At 37.9% G+C, this 19,418-nt stretch overlaps 1 protein-coding gene across 1 annotated transcript in view; it reads left to right on the top strand.

Moving 5' to 3' along the window:
- The first annotated feature begins 1,843 nt into the window (after positions 1 to 1,843).
- Positions 1,844 to 19,418, top strand: part of Frk (fyn related Src family tyrosine kinase) — a 97,915-nt gene continuing 80,340 nt past the window's right edge. Inside the window, exon 1 of the mRNA XM_021658927.2 lies at positions 1,844 to 2,833. Within this exon, the coding sequence (XP_021514602.1) occupies positions 2,469 to 2,833 (365 nt within the window). The 5' untranslated portion in view covers positions 1,844 to 2,468. The remainder of the gene's footprint in view (positions 2,834 to 19,418) is intronic.

The raw sequence follows: 19,418 nt of genomic DNA on the forward strand, positions 1-19,418 counted from the left end.
TATCATTCTCAACCTTATTCTCTTCAGTCATTGTCTCTTACTGTACTGGAGGGAGGCTGGCAGCTGCCTTCTGCCTCTGTCTTCCAAGCACTGGGATTACTGGGTTGTAATCAGGGTTTTTGTTTGTTTGTTTGTTTGTCACTTGGAAGCTAGGATATAAATTCAGGTCCTTACGCGCAGACCTAGCTAACATCTTTCTCATTGGGTCATCTCTGCAACCCTACCTGCGTTTTTTCTGCTTCTGAAAAATGTTACTTCTGTGATTCTGGGGACAGTTAAATTATCTCAAAGCAAGATACAAGATGTTCTAACCAGATGCTGTGCCTACTAGAGCATTGCTTTAGAACAAGTAACCATATATAGGTTCTCTGTTTTGTTTTTGTTTCTTCCTTCTCTTCTTTCTATTTGAGTTGGATATTTTCTTTTTATTTATTTGTTTATTTTGTTTGTTTATTGAGACAGGGTCTCTTTACATAGCTCTGGTTGTCTTGGAACTCACTATGTATACCAGGATGGCCTAAAAAACTCACAGATACTCTCCTGTCTCTGCCACCTGAGTGCAATTTAATAAAACAAACAAACAAACAAACCAAAAAAAAAAAAAAACAAAACAGGAGTTTTGAAATTGTCTTTGGGAGAAGTTACTGGCCTCAAAGCTCCGTCAATATATTGAACAATTGTTTCAAGAGAGAGACTTTGAGGGTGCTTTGAAGCCAAGGCCTGCCAACTACTTATTACGTCCTAAATCCCAAGAAAGAATTTTTTAAAATGCCTTACACAAAACTCTCAAAAAGTTTGCTTTCAGCCCAGAGACAGATGGTTTTAGAAGACAATTCTACAAGACTTAAAAGAATACCTTGGTTTCAAAGCTGGGCCTCTTTTTTAGTGTATTTGTATCAGACCTTTCTGTCACTTAGCATATGGATAGTTAGACTGGAAATGGGGACAGTATTGTAAATTGTATTGAAATTGAGATGTGAATAAAAATCAAAAAGTGTGAAAGCCAAGGAAAATATATCTGTATTCCTGGTTTTGCTGGATTTTTTACATAAAAAAGTTATTTTGAAAAAAAAAACAAAACGTTTGCTTTCTACCAACGATGAATACATTATGAGAAATTCTGTGACGTTCTCCACCAGCGCCGAGTCTGTGCTGATAGCTTGCACAGTTGCTCATGAGGTTTAGGGAGATGGTGGCCCTGCATCAGGGGAAGCAAGGCAAAGCCCTGGTGGCCTCAGGATCACCATCTTAATCCCAGCCTCAGTTGTTGTGAGGTCCTGCCGCAACCACCACCAACTGAGTCAGAATTAGTACGGACCTGAGGTCTAACTTCAACAAGCAGACTTCAACAAGCAGAATCTCTACAAATACCTTTATCAGCCAATCACCTACTCTTCCTGAATGTGCTTGGGTGCTTGCGTTTCAGAAACAGCAATGTGAGGGATAGGGAATGAGATGTCTCTGTGGGAAAAAGTAGCCTTTCGGGTTCTCAGCATTTTACTCAGCTGCTTTTCTACTTTTTCAGAAACTACTGAGGCTATTAAAATCTATTCCTGGTGATTAAAAAAAAAATGGTAGCGTCTCAATGGCTCTTTCCCAATTGCCCCACGTCTGGCAGCACATAGCTAAACATCCAGTTTTCTTTTACATTTTCTCTTCTAGGATCAAAACAATCCTGGTCATATTTGTGGGGAAATAAATCTCTGCCCTGCATTCCGTGTAGGGAATAGAGTAAGACAGAGAGCCATCTGAGCTAGCCTGTTTCTCTGGAGTATGTGTTTTGGCTGCTTTAAAAGTCTGGCTCCTTGGTAAGGGGGCTGGTCTATCCTGGGTGTGGGAGGAGGGAGGGGTGAAGCTGGCCTGGGAGTTCCTTTTAGAGCAGACAAAAAGAAACCAGGAAGTAAGGAGGAATTATTACAGTCTGTACAGCTCAGGATGTTAGAGGCGATAACCTCCACGGCCTGGTTATTCATTAGCAAAAAGGAAAGCTCGGGGGAGCGCAGGGCTGGTGCAGCTGCAGGCTTGAAGCAGGGTGAGAGCAGCTGGAGCAGGCCAGGCCGGAAGATTTTGCCGGGAGTTAGGATCAGTCCTTCTCTAACTTTTTCTTGGGACAGAGGGAGAGGCGGCTGTTCTTTGTTCTCAGATGTCCCTCTAAATAAAACCCTTTTTATTTTTGTTATTGTTGGGGGCCCAAGCAGTCAGGAAGAAGCACCTTCCCACTGGACCTCCTGCCCAGTCCCCTCTTGATTTTGCCCCGGGGCAGCAGCTACAAACAGAAAGGCAGCTGTGAGTCTGTCTTGGCCAAGCCCAGATCTGCTGGAGAGATCCGAAGCAGGGATTCTTCATTTTGTTCAGCTCAGTATGGTGAGTTGCAGCTGATTTCGAAGCTGCCTGGTGGAGGAAGACAGTGGATCTGTACAGCGTGTGGGGAGAGGGACATCCTCTCCCCTACTCCCAGCCAGGACACCATGGGCAGCGTCTGCATGAGGCTCTGGGCATACCTGCAGCCTTTTCTCCCCTGCTGGTCCCAAGAAGCAGACAAGTCGGTGGTGATTGAGAATCCAGGGGCCTGCTGTCCTCCAGAGGCTCCCAGGTCACAGGAGCCCGAGAGAAGCCATGGTCACTATTTTGTGGCTCTGTTTGATTACCAAGCCCGTACTGCGGAGGACCTGAGCTTCCGCGCAGGCGACAAACTCCAAGTCTTGGACACTTCTCACGAGGGCTGGTGGTTGGCCAGACACTTGGAGAAGAAAGGAGCTGGCTTGGGTCAGCAGCTGCAGGGCTACATTCCTTCCAATTACGTAGCAGAGGACCGGAGTCTCCAGGCAGAGCCGTGAGTATCACAGACCACACTTTGTTTCTTCGTTCTTTGGGGGCTGGATGCTGAGCTCTCCCTCCTTCCTATCCACGACCACTAAGTCCATGGCAGATGGGTCCAGTGCGGGAAAGCACTCGTCAGAAGCCACTAACTGAAACATGCCTTTCATGAGAGAGAGAACAGGGCCAGTGTTATAATGACTTTGCTTACAGTGTGCACACCTACAGTCCATTTAATGCTACCATTTGCCTTGCTTTAAATAAAACTACATTTTCATTTATGGGCAGTCATCGTTTCCTCAAAACCTACTTTCTATTCTAAAATCTGAGGCTTCTTGTTTAGTTAGTGTTAACTTTCTAAGCGTTCCAGGCTAATGCTACAAACCCCACAGCTAACGGCAACCATTTCCGTTCTGGTAGACTCCCAAATGGGCTTACTCACATAGATGATACACAACTACACAACAGTAGTTCTTCTGGTGAAATCATAACAGAGGAAACTTTCTTGGAGTTCCTGGATGATAAGGTGTACTCTTCAAATCATGACAGCTTTTGGTTGTTAGGACTAAAAACTGGCCAGGTATAGAGAGCAAATTTTAACAAGTAAAGTTACGGCAGTGTTTCTTCAGAACAGTAGATAAACGTTTCATCCTTAAAATGATTTTATAAGTGAGCTTGATGATGAGCACACCTATTGTTGTCATTTGCTGTCTCGTTCCATTTATCTGTCTCTGATTGTGGTGCTTAAACGGTTATCTATCCTCGTAAAGAAATGGGCCACTAGAGGTTACTGAGTAAATCTGGTTACCACATCGTATGACGGGAATCAGAAATGTCCCCCACAGGCTCCGGTTTTGTTTTCTCCAAATGGTGGCACTGTGTGGGAAGTCTGTGGAAACTGTGGGCGGTTGTATCTAGGTGATGGACAGGCCTTTGCAGACTGTCCCCAGCCTTTACCCTCCATCTTACTCCGTGCTTACTGCTCCACCAGACTCCGCGTACTGTCAGTCTGTCGCACTCTCTTAGTCACTACGCCTGCTCTCCCATGATAGATGAAAACCTCCGGAAACAATGAACCAAAATAAATATTTCCTCCCGAGAGAGAGAGAGAGAGAGAGAGAGAGAGAGAGAGAGAGAGAGAGAGAGAGAGAGAGCCGGAGATAGAGTGTGTTAAAGTTCATCTTAGTATATGAGTAATTCCTAAGGTTTAAAGTGGTATAAAAGAGGAAAAAATTATGAAATTATTTAAGCCACATTCCTCCCCTCATCCACGCATTCAAAGAGCAGGCATAGCTGTGGGTATGTTATGGGAAGTAGATCAAATGTAGTTTGATATGTAGGAGCAGGATTAGGGAGCAGGTGAACATTCAAGGTTGGTGATAAGTTCCAATGAAATCTAAAATAGGGAACAGCTTCTGGGAAATAGGCTTATTTGGAGATCCTCTCATGTTCTCCAATAGAGATTTTTTTTCTTTCTGATTGCTCTCTTTTATTATTACTTTAATATGATATTTTTATCAATTTGTTGAGAATTAGGCACTGTTTAATTTGATCATATCCACTCCCCCTCCTCCACAATTTTTGTTTCTTTGTGAGCTACACCTATCTTGCTGTCCCAGGAAACAGAATGGCAAGGAACAGCCAAGGGCCACTGCTGCTGGGTTCCAAACTTTAAGATTTCCAAGGGAAAAACAGTTTGGTGATTTATGAGATTTTTTTTTTTCCTCCAACAGGAACCTAAAATTAAGAAGGCTATAATGTATGCATAACTAGACATTAATTGACTTAGACTCTTGATGAGCAGAACTGATATGTAATCAAATAGGAACAGCCCTTAACAGGACATGGTGGTGCACTTCTATAATCTAAGCAACCCCGGTGACTGGAGGAAGATTGATACATGTTTGAGGTTATATTGAGCTACACAGGGAACACAAGGCCAGCATCGGACACAGAGTAAAACCTTGCTTCAAGGAAAAAATAAACAAATACCTGAATGAACTCTTCATTTCTGTGGTAGTCTAGATCTTCTCTCACTTAATTTCACATGAGAGTGGGTAATACGTGAGGCACATCTAAACAGAAAAGAAGTACCTTTTTCTCATCCCCTAAATGCTTAGTTTTATGCATTTTCTAATACTTTCTTTCTGTGTCAAGCATTGTGAGTATTTTACATTAGTGTAACATTATCAGAACAATGCTTTCATGTTAATATTGAGTGCCTTGAATTCATGATATACCAAGGTGAACACACTCTGGTTAAAAGGTGGGGCACAGTGTCTGGACTAATTTGTCTGTCTAGGAACACAAAATAAATCAGCTAAAGTATTATTTTCAATTCACAGGGATGGTCGATAGCCAAGAACTCTCTTTTTCACTTTCCTAACTCTAGCCTAACTCACCTAACTCTAGCCCTTTCCTTTTGGAGTTGGTTATCAACTGTGTTTCTCTTACTGCTAACTTAGGTCTTTATAGTATGTTTCCCTATACACTCTTCAATAGAAATAGGATGTCCAAAGGTGCTCCCACTCCGTCTTTGCCAGGACATGATGCCTGTTTCCTTCCAGGAACACAGAGAAGTTTCACCTAGGTACCTGGTTTCTTGCCACCATGTGGCTGAATGCTACAGATTCCTGAAAATACTTCCATTCTACTAGAAAGTGATCATAGCAATTTTCAGAAAGAGGATGTTCAAGAGACTCAGACAGTGTTTATTACCAAAGGAATCATATAAAAAGTTTTAATATCTTCATTGATGTTTTCAGCCTATGTTTAAGTTTTCCTCTGAACACTGAAAATTAATCTGGTTAATTGAGTTCAGTAAACAGAACTGAAGAGAGATTGTTGTCTGCACTTTCTTTGTGGATATAAGTAGGCAATGGGAAACCAATGAAAGAGGATTCATCTAATTTCTAATTATTTAGTTCAACATATAGTAGTGTTTATTTGTTTATATCTTTATCTTGACTTTCACTAGTAAGGAAATAATGTAAGAACTTCTGCAGTTATTACTACTGGGGTAAATCAATTGAAGGTTTTAGCTTGTTGAACATCCACCCCCAACTTTTTTGATACCTGGAAGTAGAGATGTTATAAGCACCACACTATTGTTAAGACAAACTGTTGTACTAATGGATTATTTCTACACTTGGACATGCTTTAATTTTCCTGAGAATCTTACATTAAGTGATACAATGGACTAGTTCTTAAAGAATTTTGTTTCTGTGAAGAACCCTTGAATGAATTCAAATTCATTCCTCAATCCTCTTATAGACAAGTGCTCTTCTTCCACATTTTTCAATCCAAAATCCATCAAAAACTTTATACTTAAGGTCCTGTTACTCAGAGATCCTTTAGAAAATATTATTTGATGTTTTTAAAGACATCTAATATGCTAGTTACTATGTCTTAAAGGCTTGGTCACCAGGTGGGGATTAGTAGGAGATCCTTAGGTCACAGGGACTGTGTCCTCTAAGACTGTTGGGGCCTCAGTTTCTTCCCCTTTCTTTGCTTTCACTATGTGTTTTTTCTACTATGTGCCCACATGTGCTGTCTTGCTATATCTGAGATCCACAGCACTGGGATCAACTTGGTCTTGGTCTAGAGCCTAGAAAATTACAAGCATTTCCTTTTTATTGTTATGTGCATGTGTTTGCATGTGGTGTGCATGTTTGTGTGTACAGGTGTGTATGTACATGTATACATTTGCATGTGGAGGCCAGAGAACAATTTCCTCAGCTACTGTCCACTTTGTTTATAGGACAGATCTTTTACTGCTCTGGAATTAGCTAGGCTAGCTCTCCAGCTAATTCCAGGGAGCTGCCTGCCCTGTCTCTTGAGAGCTTGGGTTATCAGTGAATGCTACTATTTTTCATATAGGTTCCAGGGATAGGCCTCAGATATTCATGCTTACAAAGTCTTGGGTCCCATCAGTACAAAACCAAACTCAACAGCAACAAAACAAAACAAAACAAAACAAAACAATCAAATCCCTAAAGTAACTTCTGAGTGTTAATTTTTCGATTAATTCTATCTTGTTGTCTCATACTCTTGTATGTATTCTTACCTAAGAATCACCTGCTGTGTCCTGTGACCACCCATTTGGCTAGGAAGAAGACTCAGTGAAGTCAGGAGAATCCCTATTTGCTATGCTAGGTATATAACTTGGTTTTATGTTTATAAGTGTCTATGAAGCATATAACATTTCTCTTGCCCCCTTAGCCTGAGGTTGGCTTATGTGGTATATAGGAGGGCTAGAGGAGCCCCAGGCCAGGGGAGTTTCTGGCTCTTGTGGTCACCTGGACAAGAAGAAAAACACTGTGTGAGAAACCTTGCCTTTTACTCTGCTTCCCTCTTTCCCTTTCTCCTCCTCCCTGCTTTCCTTTGTTGCCTACACACTAGAGTCTACCTTTAAAAAAAAAAAACAAGAATCAGTATTTGTAGCGTTTTAATATTTATTAATTTATTTTTAATGTGCCTGAGTGTTTTGCCTGCATTGTATGCAAGTGCACCACAGTGTGCCTGGTACCTTTGTAGGTCAGAGGATGGCACTGGATCCTCTGGAACTGGAGTTACAGATGGTTGTAGGCTGGTGTGTGGGTGCTGGGAATAGAACCCTGGTCCTCTAAAAAAGCAGCAAGTGCTCTTAAATTCTGAGTCAGCTCTCTAACCCCAGTATTTGCAATTTGTAATTGGTAGTTGATACTTACAGGGTAAAAATACTAGAATACATATATCCTTTCAAGATATATAAAGAATACATATATCCTTTCAAGATACATAGTAAAAATACTAGAATACATATATCCTTTCAAGATATATGTTGCCTCTTGTGATCTTTGTATAGTACTGAATGAGAGTTCTCTTAAAATGTTATATAATCTATGGCCATTGCCATTGTCTGCCCTGAAGTTAGTAGCTTGGAGGAATAAAACAGATATTTTCAGAAATAGTATCATGCTGCCATTTTAGAACAGAGTGAGGCTTCACTGGTTGGTGGGTTGAATATTATTGAATTTAGTAATTATAAATAGAAAACACCCACAGTAATCTCAGTCATTTTCGATGAAGGGGTCAGTTCATTTCTTTCTCACTTGAGATATGAAGCCAAATTTTGAAAATTGCATTAGCTGAAGATAATTAATGTAGTTTCAAAACAGAAGTTTATTAATGAACAAATAAGAAAAAGGCTTCAGAATACTTGTAAACCACACTAGCAAAATAAACTTTAGCCCTAGTGAGTAGTTAAGTCACTCGAAAATCCACAAGGATGCTAATCATATAATTGTTCTTTGTCTAGGTTATTTCTTTCCCTTTATGCTTGTTCTCAAGGAATAGTAAATGTACACATGTTGAGATGAAAATAATAGATTTGTGGCTCTTCCCCCAAGTGAAATATATTTAAATATTATAATTCTAGAAATCAACTAAAAAGAGGTTTATATGCATAAATTCAAAATACACCTTAAATACACATATGGCTGTCTATGAAATAAAGTGTTTTTGATGAATCAAAGCTATGAATTTAGGACCAACATTTTAAATTAGACATATGAACAGTTAGACATCATGAAATCAATTGGGAGTATATATCACTAAATGATTATGTCACTTCTGTATTCACACTCCTTCACTTCTTTGAATTGTTTGTTATCTATTCCTTGCTGTTGTTTGAATCAAGAGTATGACAAATGTGTTGCTCAAGGAAATCAACCTATCAAAAGTTTTATCTCAGCTTTGATGTGGTTTTTCATGTTAACATTGTACTGTTTATTTTCATAAAACTGTTTATGCTAAGTTTTCTAATAAAAGTGTTTATATAACTGCTACAACTTTAAGAAAAAGAACAATCAAATTCTGTTTTCATTTGTATTGGAAGGAGAGCTAAATATCCAAAATTGTGAGTAATGCTTTTGGTTAGGCACACCCAAATTAAAAAAAGAAAAAAAAATTCACAAAGGTATAATGAAGAAGTAAGGAGTGGCATCAATTAAACTGCATTGAAATCACAGTTAAAAATTGAGTTAAGAGGGTCTTAAATAATTAATAGAGGAAAGACTTGATTCTATGAATCTCATTATACCTTTGAGAAGCATTGACGTATCATGGTTTAGAATCATTAAGATGAGTTGAGAGTTATCTTTTCTACAAAAAGCAACACAGTTGATAATACTTCGGAAATGTCACTTAGAGTGTTTCATTGAGGAATGTTTTCTATTTATCAAAATAATTCATTTCTTTTTCTTTTCAGATTTTCAATAAATTACAAACAATAGGAAATTCTATGTGAATGGGATAAATCATAAACTATGAATGCTAAAGTTGAGTCTTAAAGAATAGAACCTAAATTTCAGCTTGGTTGAATTTACTTTTTGGTAACAACAGTTTAGTGGACACGTAGGTAGCTTTTTTTTTTTTGTCCAGATGACTTCATTTGACATCCTGGCTTGATTTTGTTTATGTGTCCTAATCTTTTTCTCCTTCCTTCCTTCCTTCCTTCCTTCCTTCCTTCCTTCCTTCCTTCCTTCCAACTAAAAGGTAAACATATCACTCATACACAACCTTGTACATAGTAAGATAAGGGCTAACTATTCCCCATACTTTCTGATTTGTCTTCTGACTAAGAAAGAAAAACAAACAAACAAGAATTTGTCTCACCTAACTGAAAAAAAATCCTTTTGGATTATCCAGTTTCCAATATTACAGTAACAATCTCTATTATACATAAATCTTAGAGCAATACTTTGGTTCTTCTGGCAAATATCTGAGTGAGACTAAAGCATTGATGAAATAGAATTTTAATGGAAGTGTAATACTGGTTGTTTCTTTTTTTTTTCACCTACACTATTATATACTTCATGACACAGTATGGTGCTATCACTTACCTGTGTAAACTTGAGCAAATCATTAATAGCTCTATGTCACTTTTTCATATGAAACATGGGAATAATAAAGATGCCCTTTTTCTCAGGATTCACTCTATGACATGATATTGTTTGAAAAAGTGTGGTGTAAATAACCTCTCCATTGTAAGGGTTTAATACATGTTACATCTTATTTACTTGGCAACCTCTTTTGCACTTCTATCCCAATGGTTCACTCTTTGTAAATAAACCACTATTTTAGTCTAGACTCATAATAAATGTTCTCTATAGCAGGAGTCCTACGCTGAGAACCTTTTGGTCTTAGACAGCTCAATGTGGTCCCTCATCTGAAGGTTTGATCTTCAGACAGACTATTCCATTCTGTCTTCCCATAATGCTCCTTTCTCTTTGTTACTTGAAGAGGTGCAACTCGCTGTATGCCCGGTCCTCTCCAGTCCTGCTGTAGCTTCCAGAGTACTAAGAGTTTCTGTTTCTAGTCTTTCTCATCCTTTGCCATTGTGGACACTTTGTTTGCTGCAGAACTGTGAACTTGGGGCACGGGTGGTAAGAAGTAGAACCATTATCTTGCCTCTACCCTGAGCTTAGCATATGTGTAATAAGGCCGGTTGGGTAAATGAACAGTTTAGTGAACACTACTGCAAATTTCAGGTTTTTTTTTTTTTTTTTAAAGAGCAGCTAAAAGAGTGACCTGTGTGAATTACTTTTTTTTTAACCTATTAGAAGATCTATATGAAGGGCATTAACCTTACGCATCATCTCTGTGAGTTGTTCATACCTTATTTTGTTGTTGTTGTTAGATTCATAGTCATAGTAGCATAATCTCTAACCTCCAAAACAAAAAGTTTATGTAACCTATCCTCAGATTAACAGATAATTTTTTGTAATATGGAATGAATATAAAATCAAGAAGAAATGGTAACTCTCATGGAGAGAACATATAAAAACCATATGTACACAAACTAAACTATACCTTGGTTATATTCAAAGTAAAGGAATTGCTAGGCAGAGCTTTAAAATGGGAAGCAAACCAAAACCCAATTTACAAAATTAATGTTGTGGGTCAGACTTGTAATTTCCGTTTTTATGGTCAACATATATAATTTCAAATTAGTATGTTTATGAAATATTTTTCAGCTTATATGTGCTGAAAGTTGACTGGAGTGGATAGCGATAGAGTTTCACGGTTACATTATAAACATTACCAAACAAAATAATTCTATCTTCTTTTTGCTAATTTTCTTGCTAATTAACTGCTACTTTCTCTACAGCCTTCTCCCTGATTTCCATTTTTAATGGAGTCTTTAGCACTTCTTAGCACTGAAAGCACAGAGCTGCTTTCTCCAGGGAAGGTAGTTAGGCAGATTAATAGCAGCTTTAATGGTGTTTCAGGGCCCCTTATAGCTATTTTCCCAAAGCCTGCAACTTTAGTATTAGTTTATGTGGCTGTTTCTTTGAAGATTAATGGAACATCAGAATTTTGCTAAAATGCATAGATGCAAATATAGATCATGTGATCTCTATTACCTACCTTAGTGCTTATTTAGCTAAATTCAGATAGTACTTCCTGTGTAAGATCTTTCTGTTACGCCATGCTTTCTCTAGAGAGATTTTTTTCAGCTAGATGTTTTTCTATTTAAAAAATGAGTTAATTTGCATGTCGAAGTCTGTAATGTTTATATGTATATTTATAGTTCATATGATTTATAATGCCTTCAAGTTTTGAAAAAATTAATAAGAGACTTTTTCATGATTTCTCTGCATTTTTTGAGAGAAAAATGAAAAGCATAAGTCAAGGAATGTAATTACTAAGAACCTCTGAACTTCAGGTCCATAGTAATTTGAAAGGAATTTTTAGAATCATATTGAGAAATATTTCTACTAACACAAATGTTGCAGAGGTTACTGGCAGCTTGATTTAAATGGTTCAGAGGAATTTCACATGGTTCTTCTGAAGGAGCAGTATATTGATGGATGTCAGGTCATTATAATGCTATTCTGATCTCATTTCTGAATACTAATTATAACATATTGACATGCTATGCCATGAGCTACTGCTCAGGAATCATTTCTGGAGTGGCCTGTGGTATTTCTGAATTGTATGATTTGAATGCTTTCTCTTTAATCTCTGAATCGTTTTTGATCGTCAAAGGAAATGATTTCTAAGGGACTCAACAAACACTTTGCTTGTGTTCTCATTGTAGGAAAAGTTTCTAAGACTGGCACAGTGGTTCACGCCTGTAATTCCAGCACTTAGGGAGGAAGAGGCAGGCAGATCTCTGTGAGTTTGAGGCCAGCCTGGTCTACAAAGTGAGTCCAAGACAGCCAAAGCTACACAGAGAAACCCTGTCTTAAAAAATAAAATAAAATAAAAACAAACAAGTAAATAAATAAATGAAGTTTCAATGTGGGTGCTATAAAGAATTTTAAGAGAGTGATTCTTTTTCTTCATAGAATTTTACAGTCTTAGGAAGAAAAAAAAAAGTAGAGAATGTTATGCGAACTCCATTTAGCAAAAGCCCTCCAGTAGCGCACATCTGGAGTGGTCTGCCAAGAAAGAACATACCGGAAAGAAGACTGAATCATCTCAGAAATAGGGCATTAGGAAATACTGCCATATTTGAGACTGCAGTTCTGGTAAGTTTGTAAGGTACCGGGGCCCTGCTCTGGACTGGAGTCTATCAAGAAGTAGAGATGCACATGTTTGACCATCAGTAAATGTTGTTAAGGAGGCAAGACTATCTAGAGACTGAAGACGCAGAACTCACCCAAGTGAGCCAGGATACATCGGCAGTTGGTTGTTCGTGTTATTAGACAATGTCTGTGCTTTTGTGGATGTTTAAATATGATTATATAGTGATATGATCCAAGTTTTGTCTATCATAATCTCAAAGTGATAGCCTCAAGTGCTGGGCTAGCTTCTGAATGTAGGGGCTTCTTTTTAAAAGTGTCTTGGGATGGACAGATGCTCGTTTATACCATAGAAATAGATCAAAATGTCAGGTTGTGCACTCTTGAGACAATATTTGTTTAATGCATGAATGAAGAAAGCAATACATGGATGAATAGGTACAGGAAAAAGAATTCAGGTTGATTTGAAGAGAATCAGACCTTTCTTTCAAGGTTCTACTCACATGATCTTCTTTCTAAAGAAGTCTTTATTGAAAGGATTCATAATCTGTTTTTCCTATAATTTTGCATTTATTGCTAATAAGTTTCATTTGAGAAGGTTTCCATTGTATTATGCCAAACACACTGAAATTAGCTTGTATTGTCTTTTATCGTAGAACATCCACCTGAGACGGGCCTTTTTTTTTTTTTATAACCACTTTGTAAATGTAAATGTAAATGTGGAAAATAAAGCTAAGTAAATTGTTTAGTAGGTTGTTATTAGGACTTAATTTTTATTTCTAGGACTAATTAAAACAGAAAAGTAGAGAGGTGAGCAATCCTATAGCATGATGTAGGACTTGAAGGCAGAGGAAATAATGAAGAGTTTTTGTGCTTCTTCAAAGTACTAAGCACACAAAACCAATTTAATTCTTACATGATAACTCTGTCTGGAAAGTTTTTCCTATCACTGTTTTTAGGGCTGGAAAATTGAAACTAAATTAAATAATTCTAGAGTTGTCTTATCTGGTGAGTAGTAGAGGTGAAAGTAAATTAGATACAGAAAAGCAGAAAAGGACTGGAATTAAACTATGATTTTAAAACAAGTGAAACATTGATTGAAATATTCATTTCTTATAGTAAATTTATTTAATACATCAATTTTGGATGCAGCATTTTAAAAAATATGCCATTAATTGGAATACAATTTCATCTCTTTCTCACTTTCTTTTGACATTCCAACTTTTAAGTCACAGTAAGATATCTTAATAGAAATATCTAGAAGAACTCCAGAAACAGAAAGATCCATACCGAAGGGCAAGTTAGTTCTGTAAAGATGGATCTTGAAGTCATTCATATGGAGAAATTATAATGTCATAGAAATGTAAGTACCATGGAGTGCTGCTGTTATCTTTATAAGGTTTATAAGGATAGTAGAGTAAAAACCCAAGAAAAAAATAGGGAGACAAAGACAAAATCTTTAGAAACATTTGTAGTCACCTGAGCAAGAGTGATATGTGCAAATTTTAATAAAATCCCTTTTTGGGTTGTGTATAACATGTCCACACTCTTCGGCAACCTCCTGCCTCACTAAAAACTGCCTCAATCAAGATGAGTTGACTTGTTTTGTTCTATGGAATAGTAGTAAGTGTGGCAAGAAAAGAGACTTAGGAGTTTATGAGTTAATATTTGCTTTCTACTCTTAAGAGTTCTACAAGTATTGTTCACAAAACAGAAGCCAACCTCCATGAACTCTAAAAAAATTGTGAAGAGCTCCTTCTGGTCAACCTGTCTTGCCACCTGACTGAAGACCAATGATTAAGCCCAGTTAAGATTAGTGGAGCCCATCCTAAGTAACTAACCTTTACTTTGTGAGCTAACTAAATGGTTGTTCTGAATCAAATGTAAGTAATGCAGGAAGAAGAAAATGGAAACAATGGACTCACCGAAGCAGATGAAGAAAGGTCAAGAGAACTAGAGAAAAAGAAGTAATGGCCACTGACTGGTGACAGCATGCAATAAAGATAAGGACTTACAAAGGAGCACTGAGGGTTCAGCCTGGGACTCTGTACTGGGTGACTTAGGCCTGTTGACTCATAGTAAAAGCAGTATATGAGACTTAGGTCAATCCAGAGAGTCAGCATTAGGGAACGCAGAAGTCACAGGGTCAATGGAGTCCAGTTGCTTCCACCTCTAAGCAGAGTTTGCGGTGTCTTACCAGACTGTTTGGTTAAAGGTTTACAGTCTTTGTCCTGTCTCTAGGGTGTCTTGGGAGCTATTTAGCATTGTGTAGAGGATTCCATATTTGGCAGCTGAGACAGATGAGAACAGGAAGAGGATTTTTTTTTTTTTTTACCTCCATCAGCTTGGCTGTCCCAAAACCTTTCGAGAACGCAGTAGGGTTTTCTGATTGTATAACCCCCTCTTAAGGCCCATATTGTGGGAAAAGTGTATTCAGTGCTACATCTTGAAGAGAAGCAAAAAACAAACAAACAAAAACAAAAATGAAACAAAAACCCAGATATTACTTTGAAAGAATTTTGATTGGTGCTAGATTAAGGTGATGTCAGGATTGGAGCTTGTTTGAAAATAATACCAAAACAGGTTAATAACTTTAAAAATTCTTAACTATATAGTAATATACTACCTTGCCTGTACATTGGAAAAAATCCTTTTCTATGATATGTTAGTTCCGACTATTAAATAAAAAGCGTGCTCTCAAAGCCATTTTTTCTAGGAAGCTTCTACAGGTCTCTGCTTTCTGGAAATCCCTGGGGACTGAGTTGGGTCTGTCCTGGCTTTCTGCTCTGGCATGCTATCACTGCCTCAACAGTTAGGATACAGTGGATGTGGTGATGTTTCAGATAAGAACACTATAAAGAGTGACTCAGTAGCTTCTCTCCCTGTGTTATACAATAGCTGATAACAAAGCAGGCCAAACTAGTTTTGAGGTTGAATCATTGGGCTCTGGGCTCTGTTTTAGCAGAAGGCTGCCTTAGGGAAGTAAAAATGAGAGGTCAGAGCTCTGACTTAGGATCTGGTAAGGTAATTGGAAGCAAAAGGTGTATGTGACACTTAGTGGAGGCTAAACAATCACAGTAAATGAGTTTTCATGTTTGAAAGAAATTTTAGGGTTTAAAAGAAACTCATGATCCACTCTAAAGCCTAAAATTCTATTTCCAAAGTTAGGTAGTATTATTCAATACTCTGGCTTATTAATAACTTATTTTTATCTTTTAAGATAAACCCGATAAATATGAAAGAGTACGTGTAACTTCTAGGGAAGTTTTGAACTAATGACTGATAAACATCATTGCCAGCTGCAAGGCATTACTAACAGGAGCCCTTAAGGTTGTCCTCTTCCCAGACCCAGAGCAAGATGGCTACTAACAGGCTCTGGGTTCACTGGGAGACCCTGTTTCAGTGAATTGCATGGAAAATAGGGGAGAAAGATACTTAGTGTTGTCACCAGGCTCTACATACATACTCACACATGTGCATATGTACCAGAACATGTGTTCCCACATACATGAAATACGCATACACATACACATATATACATTCACATCACACCCATATACATGTGAGAAAAAATTTCAAGAGGCTATGTATCTATATATGTACAATATATTAATGTCATTAAATAAGTTAAATAACATATTGTGTGGATATTTATATTTTAGAAAACTATAAATCAAAATAAAGTCACAGTGAGTAGATGGCTGTTTATTTACTTGAGTGTACACTACTCAATATAAATAGACTAAGAAAATGATTGGACATTGAAGCTGGGTATGTGGCTCAGTGAAAGTCTGTGGTCCTGAGTTCAATCTATAACACTGGGGGAAAAAAAAGCCAACAACAAAAACCTAAAAGTAATTTAAGCATAAAATCAAAAGGTGGCAAATCTGATGACCATAAATTTAAACATAGACCAAACAGGAAGTAACCAAACAGGAGGTACATGACTCTACCTTTGCCACAATATTGATTTCACTAAATGATTCTTTAATATTATATTCTTAACATGAGTAGGAAAAATCTAAAGTCAGACAACTTTGCAGTTTCTGATGTCATTACACATAACAACTTTTAAGATTCCTGTGTCTGCATTCTGATGCCAAAGGCCCTTGTCCTATAGACCATGAATGTTTTAAGATTCTAAAGGCCCAGTTATATACCTTGAGATAGTTGATGAGCCTCTGAAATTATGTATGCAATTTGTATGGGTACTCAAGAAACCATATTTTAAAAGTATAAGATCTTGCATTCTGAAATTAGCATGGACTAAAGTTTAAAGTTCATTTTCCTTGAAAACTTGCTTTGCTTCATTATATCAGGTATGAGAAGTTTATTATGCCCCATGGTCTAAGTTGCCAAGAAGCTCAGAGTCCAATTACATGCCTATTTGTAATGACTGTATTTGGCTTTAATGTGGCTTATTCTTGGCCCCACTTGTTTTCTTTTAAAAATATGTTTACAATTCTTCATCAATAGAAAATACATATGGAGGACTTTTTGGTATTATAATTCACTTTAATGTATAAATAACAATTATAAGTATAAAATTTATATTTTAAAATAAAAATAATTTTTAAATGCTAATCTACGTACTAATCAAAGTAAAAACTGGCTTTCTTAGTTTCTTTGAGAGACTATTACTTAACCAATCAGGGTAGGTTGCTTGCCTGTGGGCTGGAACTCCAGCCTTTTCTTTTTATCACCACGCTTTGCTGACCTTGAACTGCTTGGTTCTGCCTCCTGAGTCTCTTTCTTTGTTCCTTCCATTACATTTGCAATATCAATTGGGAACACCATTGTCTTCTGGAGAATTTGACATAACCTTCTCACCATTGTCTTTGCTTGTGAGTTTATGCACATGTGGACTGCACTCCTTTGGCTTATTTCTTACTTACAGAATCAGGTAGGGAAGTGCTTCAGTAAGGATGCTAAACCTCACTGAGAGCCAGTTCTGTTACAAGAGAAACACAGTAATGAGGAAAACAGGAGGAGGCCAATATGAGAAGGGTGCACAATGGCTTAAAACGCAGATGATGGGAAGGGCTGATGGGAAGATGACACGAGTAAAGAAAGGACTCTGCTCAACAGCAGTGTAAGCAAATTAATAGAAGATAAGTTAACATTTAAGCTAAGCAAATAAAGCTGGAGTGTACAAGGAAGTAGAGAGATTAAAAGAAGGGCCGATAAGTAGATAAACGCATGAACTGGTTTGTGGGTGAGAAACTTATCCAGGAATCTGTGCCAAATAAGTCTGACAAATGTGGCCCGTCTAGCAGGGTGTGGGCATTCAGGGAGGCCCAGGATTTGGTGATTATGTATTTTAACTGTATTTAAGACAACCCTGATGCTTTTGTGTTCAGTTTTTATGGAAGCATATATAGCAAGGAGATGAGCAAATTTTAACTCATGCTTGGTTGCTACATGCAAAGCTAAGAATATATAACACAGGTCGCTGTCACTGACAGAGCTCTCATTTCCCTCGTTATACTGCCTTCTTTATACCATTCACTTAATCTGTTTTGCCTGGGCATTGTTGACCCTTGACAAAGTGTAAAGAAAACCTACAGCATGTACCACCCATTGTGTAGACAATGATAACAAGTGACTTGATGTACTTAAAAGTGCATTAGCTTACAGTGTGCATACCGGTGAATGCAAGTCTCTATTGATATAACTTTTTCTATCGGCTAATGGAAAATTGACCGTAGAGCCAAGGCATTAAAAACAAGAGAGATTTGTTGGGAATTAAGTAAGTTAATAGCTTTACTTTGGTACCCAAGGATTCAAGATATTGGAAAAGGAAAGCACAGATATACTAAGAAGGGCCTGATTGTTTCCACTGGGGCAGACATGAAATACATGCTATTCATAGTTGAATGCTCAAAGAAATGCTATGAAAGAAGTAAGAAATTCATATGTATAATTAGGATGGAAAATTTCTTTTTGAGAGGTTAAACATAGATTGGAGATGTTTTTTTTTACAAATTTCTGCACAATCCCAGCAAGTAACGTCTGCTCATTTGTTTATAATTAAACATTATGATTTTTTTCTTTACTAATTACACTTTATTCACTTTGTATCCCCCCTGTGGTTTCCTCCCTCCTGTCCCAATCCCTCCCTTCCTCCACCCTCTGCATGCATGCCCCTCCCCAAGTCCACTGATAGGGGAGGACATCTTTTCCTTCTGATCCTAGTCAATTAGGTCTCATCAGGAGTGGCTGCATTGTCTTCTTCTGTGGCCTGGTAATGCTGCTTCCCCCTCAGGGGGAGGTAATTAAAGAGCAGGCCAATCAGTTCATGTCAGAGACAGTCCCTGTTCCTATTATAGTGGAACCCACTTGGATACTGAACTGCCATGGGCTACATTTGTGCAGGGGTCTTACGTTATCTCCATGCATAGTCCTTGGTTAGAATCTGTACACCTAAAGAAACTAATTAAGAGGGAGGACTCTTGCTAAAATGCTCAATTCCTATCCAGAAAGGCAAAGAGGATGGACATCAGAAGAAGAAGAAAAGAGGGAACAAGTCAGGAGCCTGACACAGAGGACCTCTGAAAGGCTCTGCCCTGCAGACTATTAATGCAGATGCTGAGACTTATGGGCAACCTTTGGTCAGAGTGCAGGGAATCTTAGGAAAGAAGTGGGAAACAGTAAGATCTGGAGAGGACAGGAACTCCACAAGGAGAGCAACAGAGCCAAAAAATCTGAGCACAGGGGTCTATCCTGAAACTGCTAAACATTATGATTAATGGTTTACAATTACAAGTAGATGGATAGTCATCATCTCACATTCTTCTTTAACGGACAAAATATAGCTTTTCTCCTTTCTCAAAGAAACGTTTTCAGCTGATTTGACTTTAAAAGTAACCTCTCAGAAGCTGATCTTTCTCAGATACAAAGGGACAACATCTAGGAAATAGTGTTTGCTCCACAGTCCTGTGACGATAAAATCCTCCCCAAAGCAGGATTTGTTTGTTTGTTTTTCTCATTTCTAACTGCATTGTTGCATCTTAGCCCTGCCACTGAGCAGGCTTAGTGGTTGAGTTTTGAGCAGTGGGCATTATGAAAAGAATGATCACAGCTCATTTT

The sequence above is a fragment of the Meriones unguiculatus genome, chromosome 20, assembly GCF_030254825.1.
Source record: "Meriones unguiculatus strain TT.TT164.6M chromosome 20, Bangor_MerUng_6.1, whole genome shotgun sequence".
In the NCBI taxonomy this organism is placed as follows: Eukaryota; Metazoa; Chordata; class Mammalia; order Rodentia; family Muridae; genus Meriones; species Meriones unguiculatus.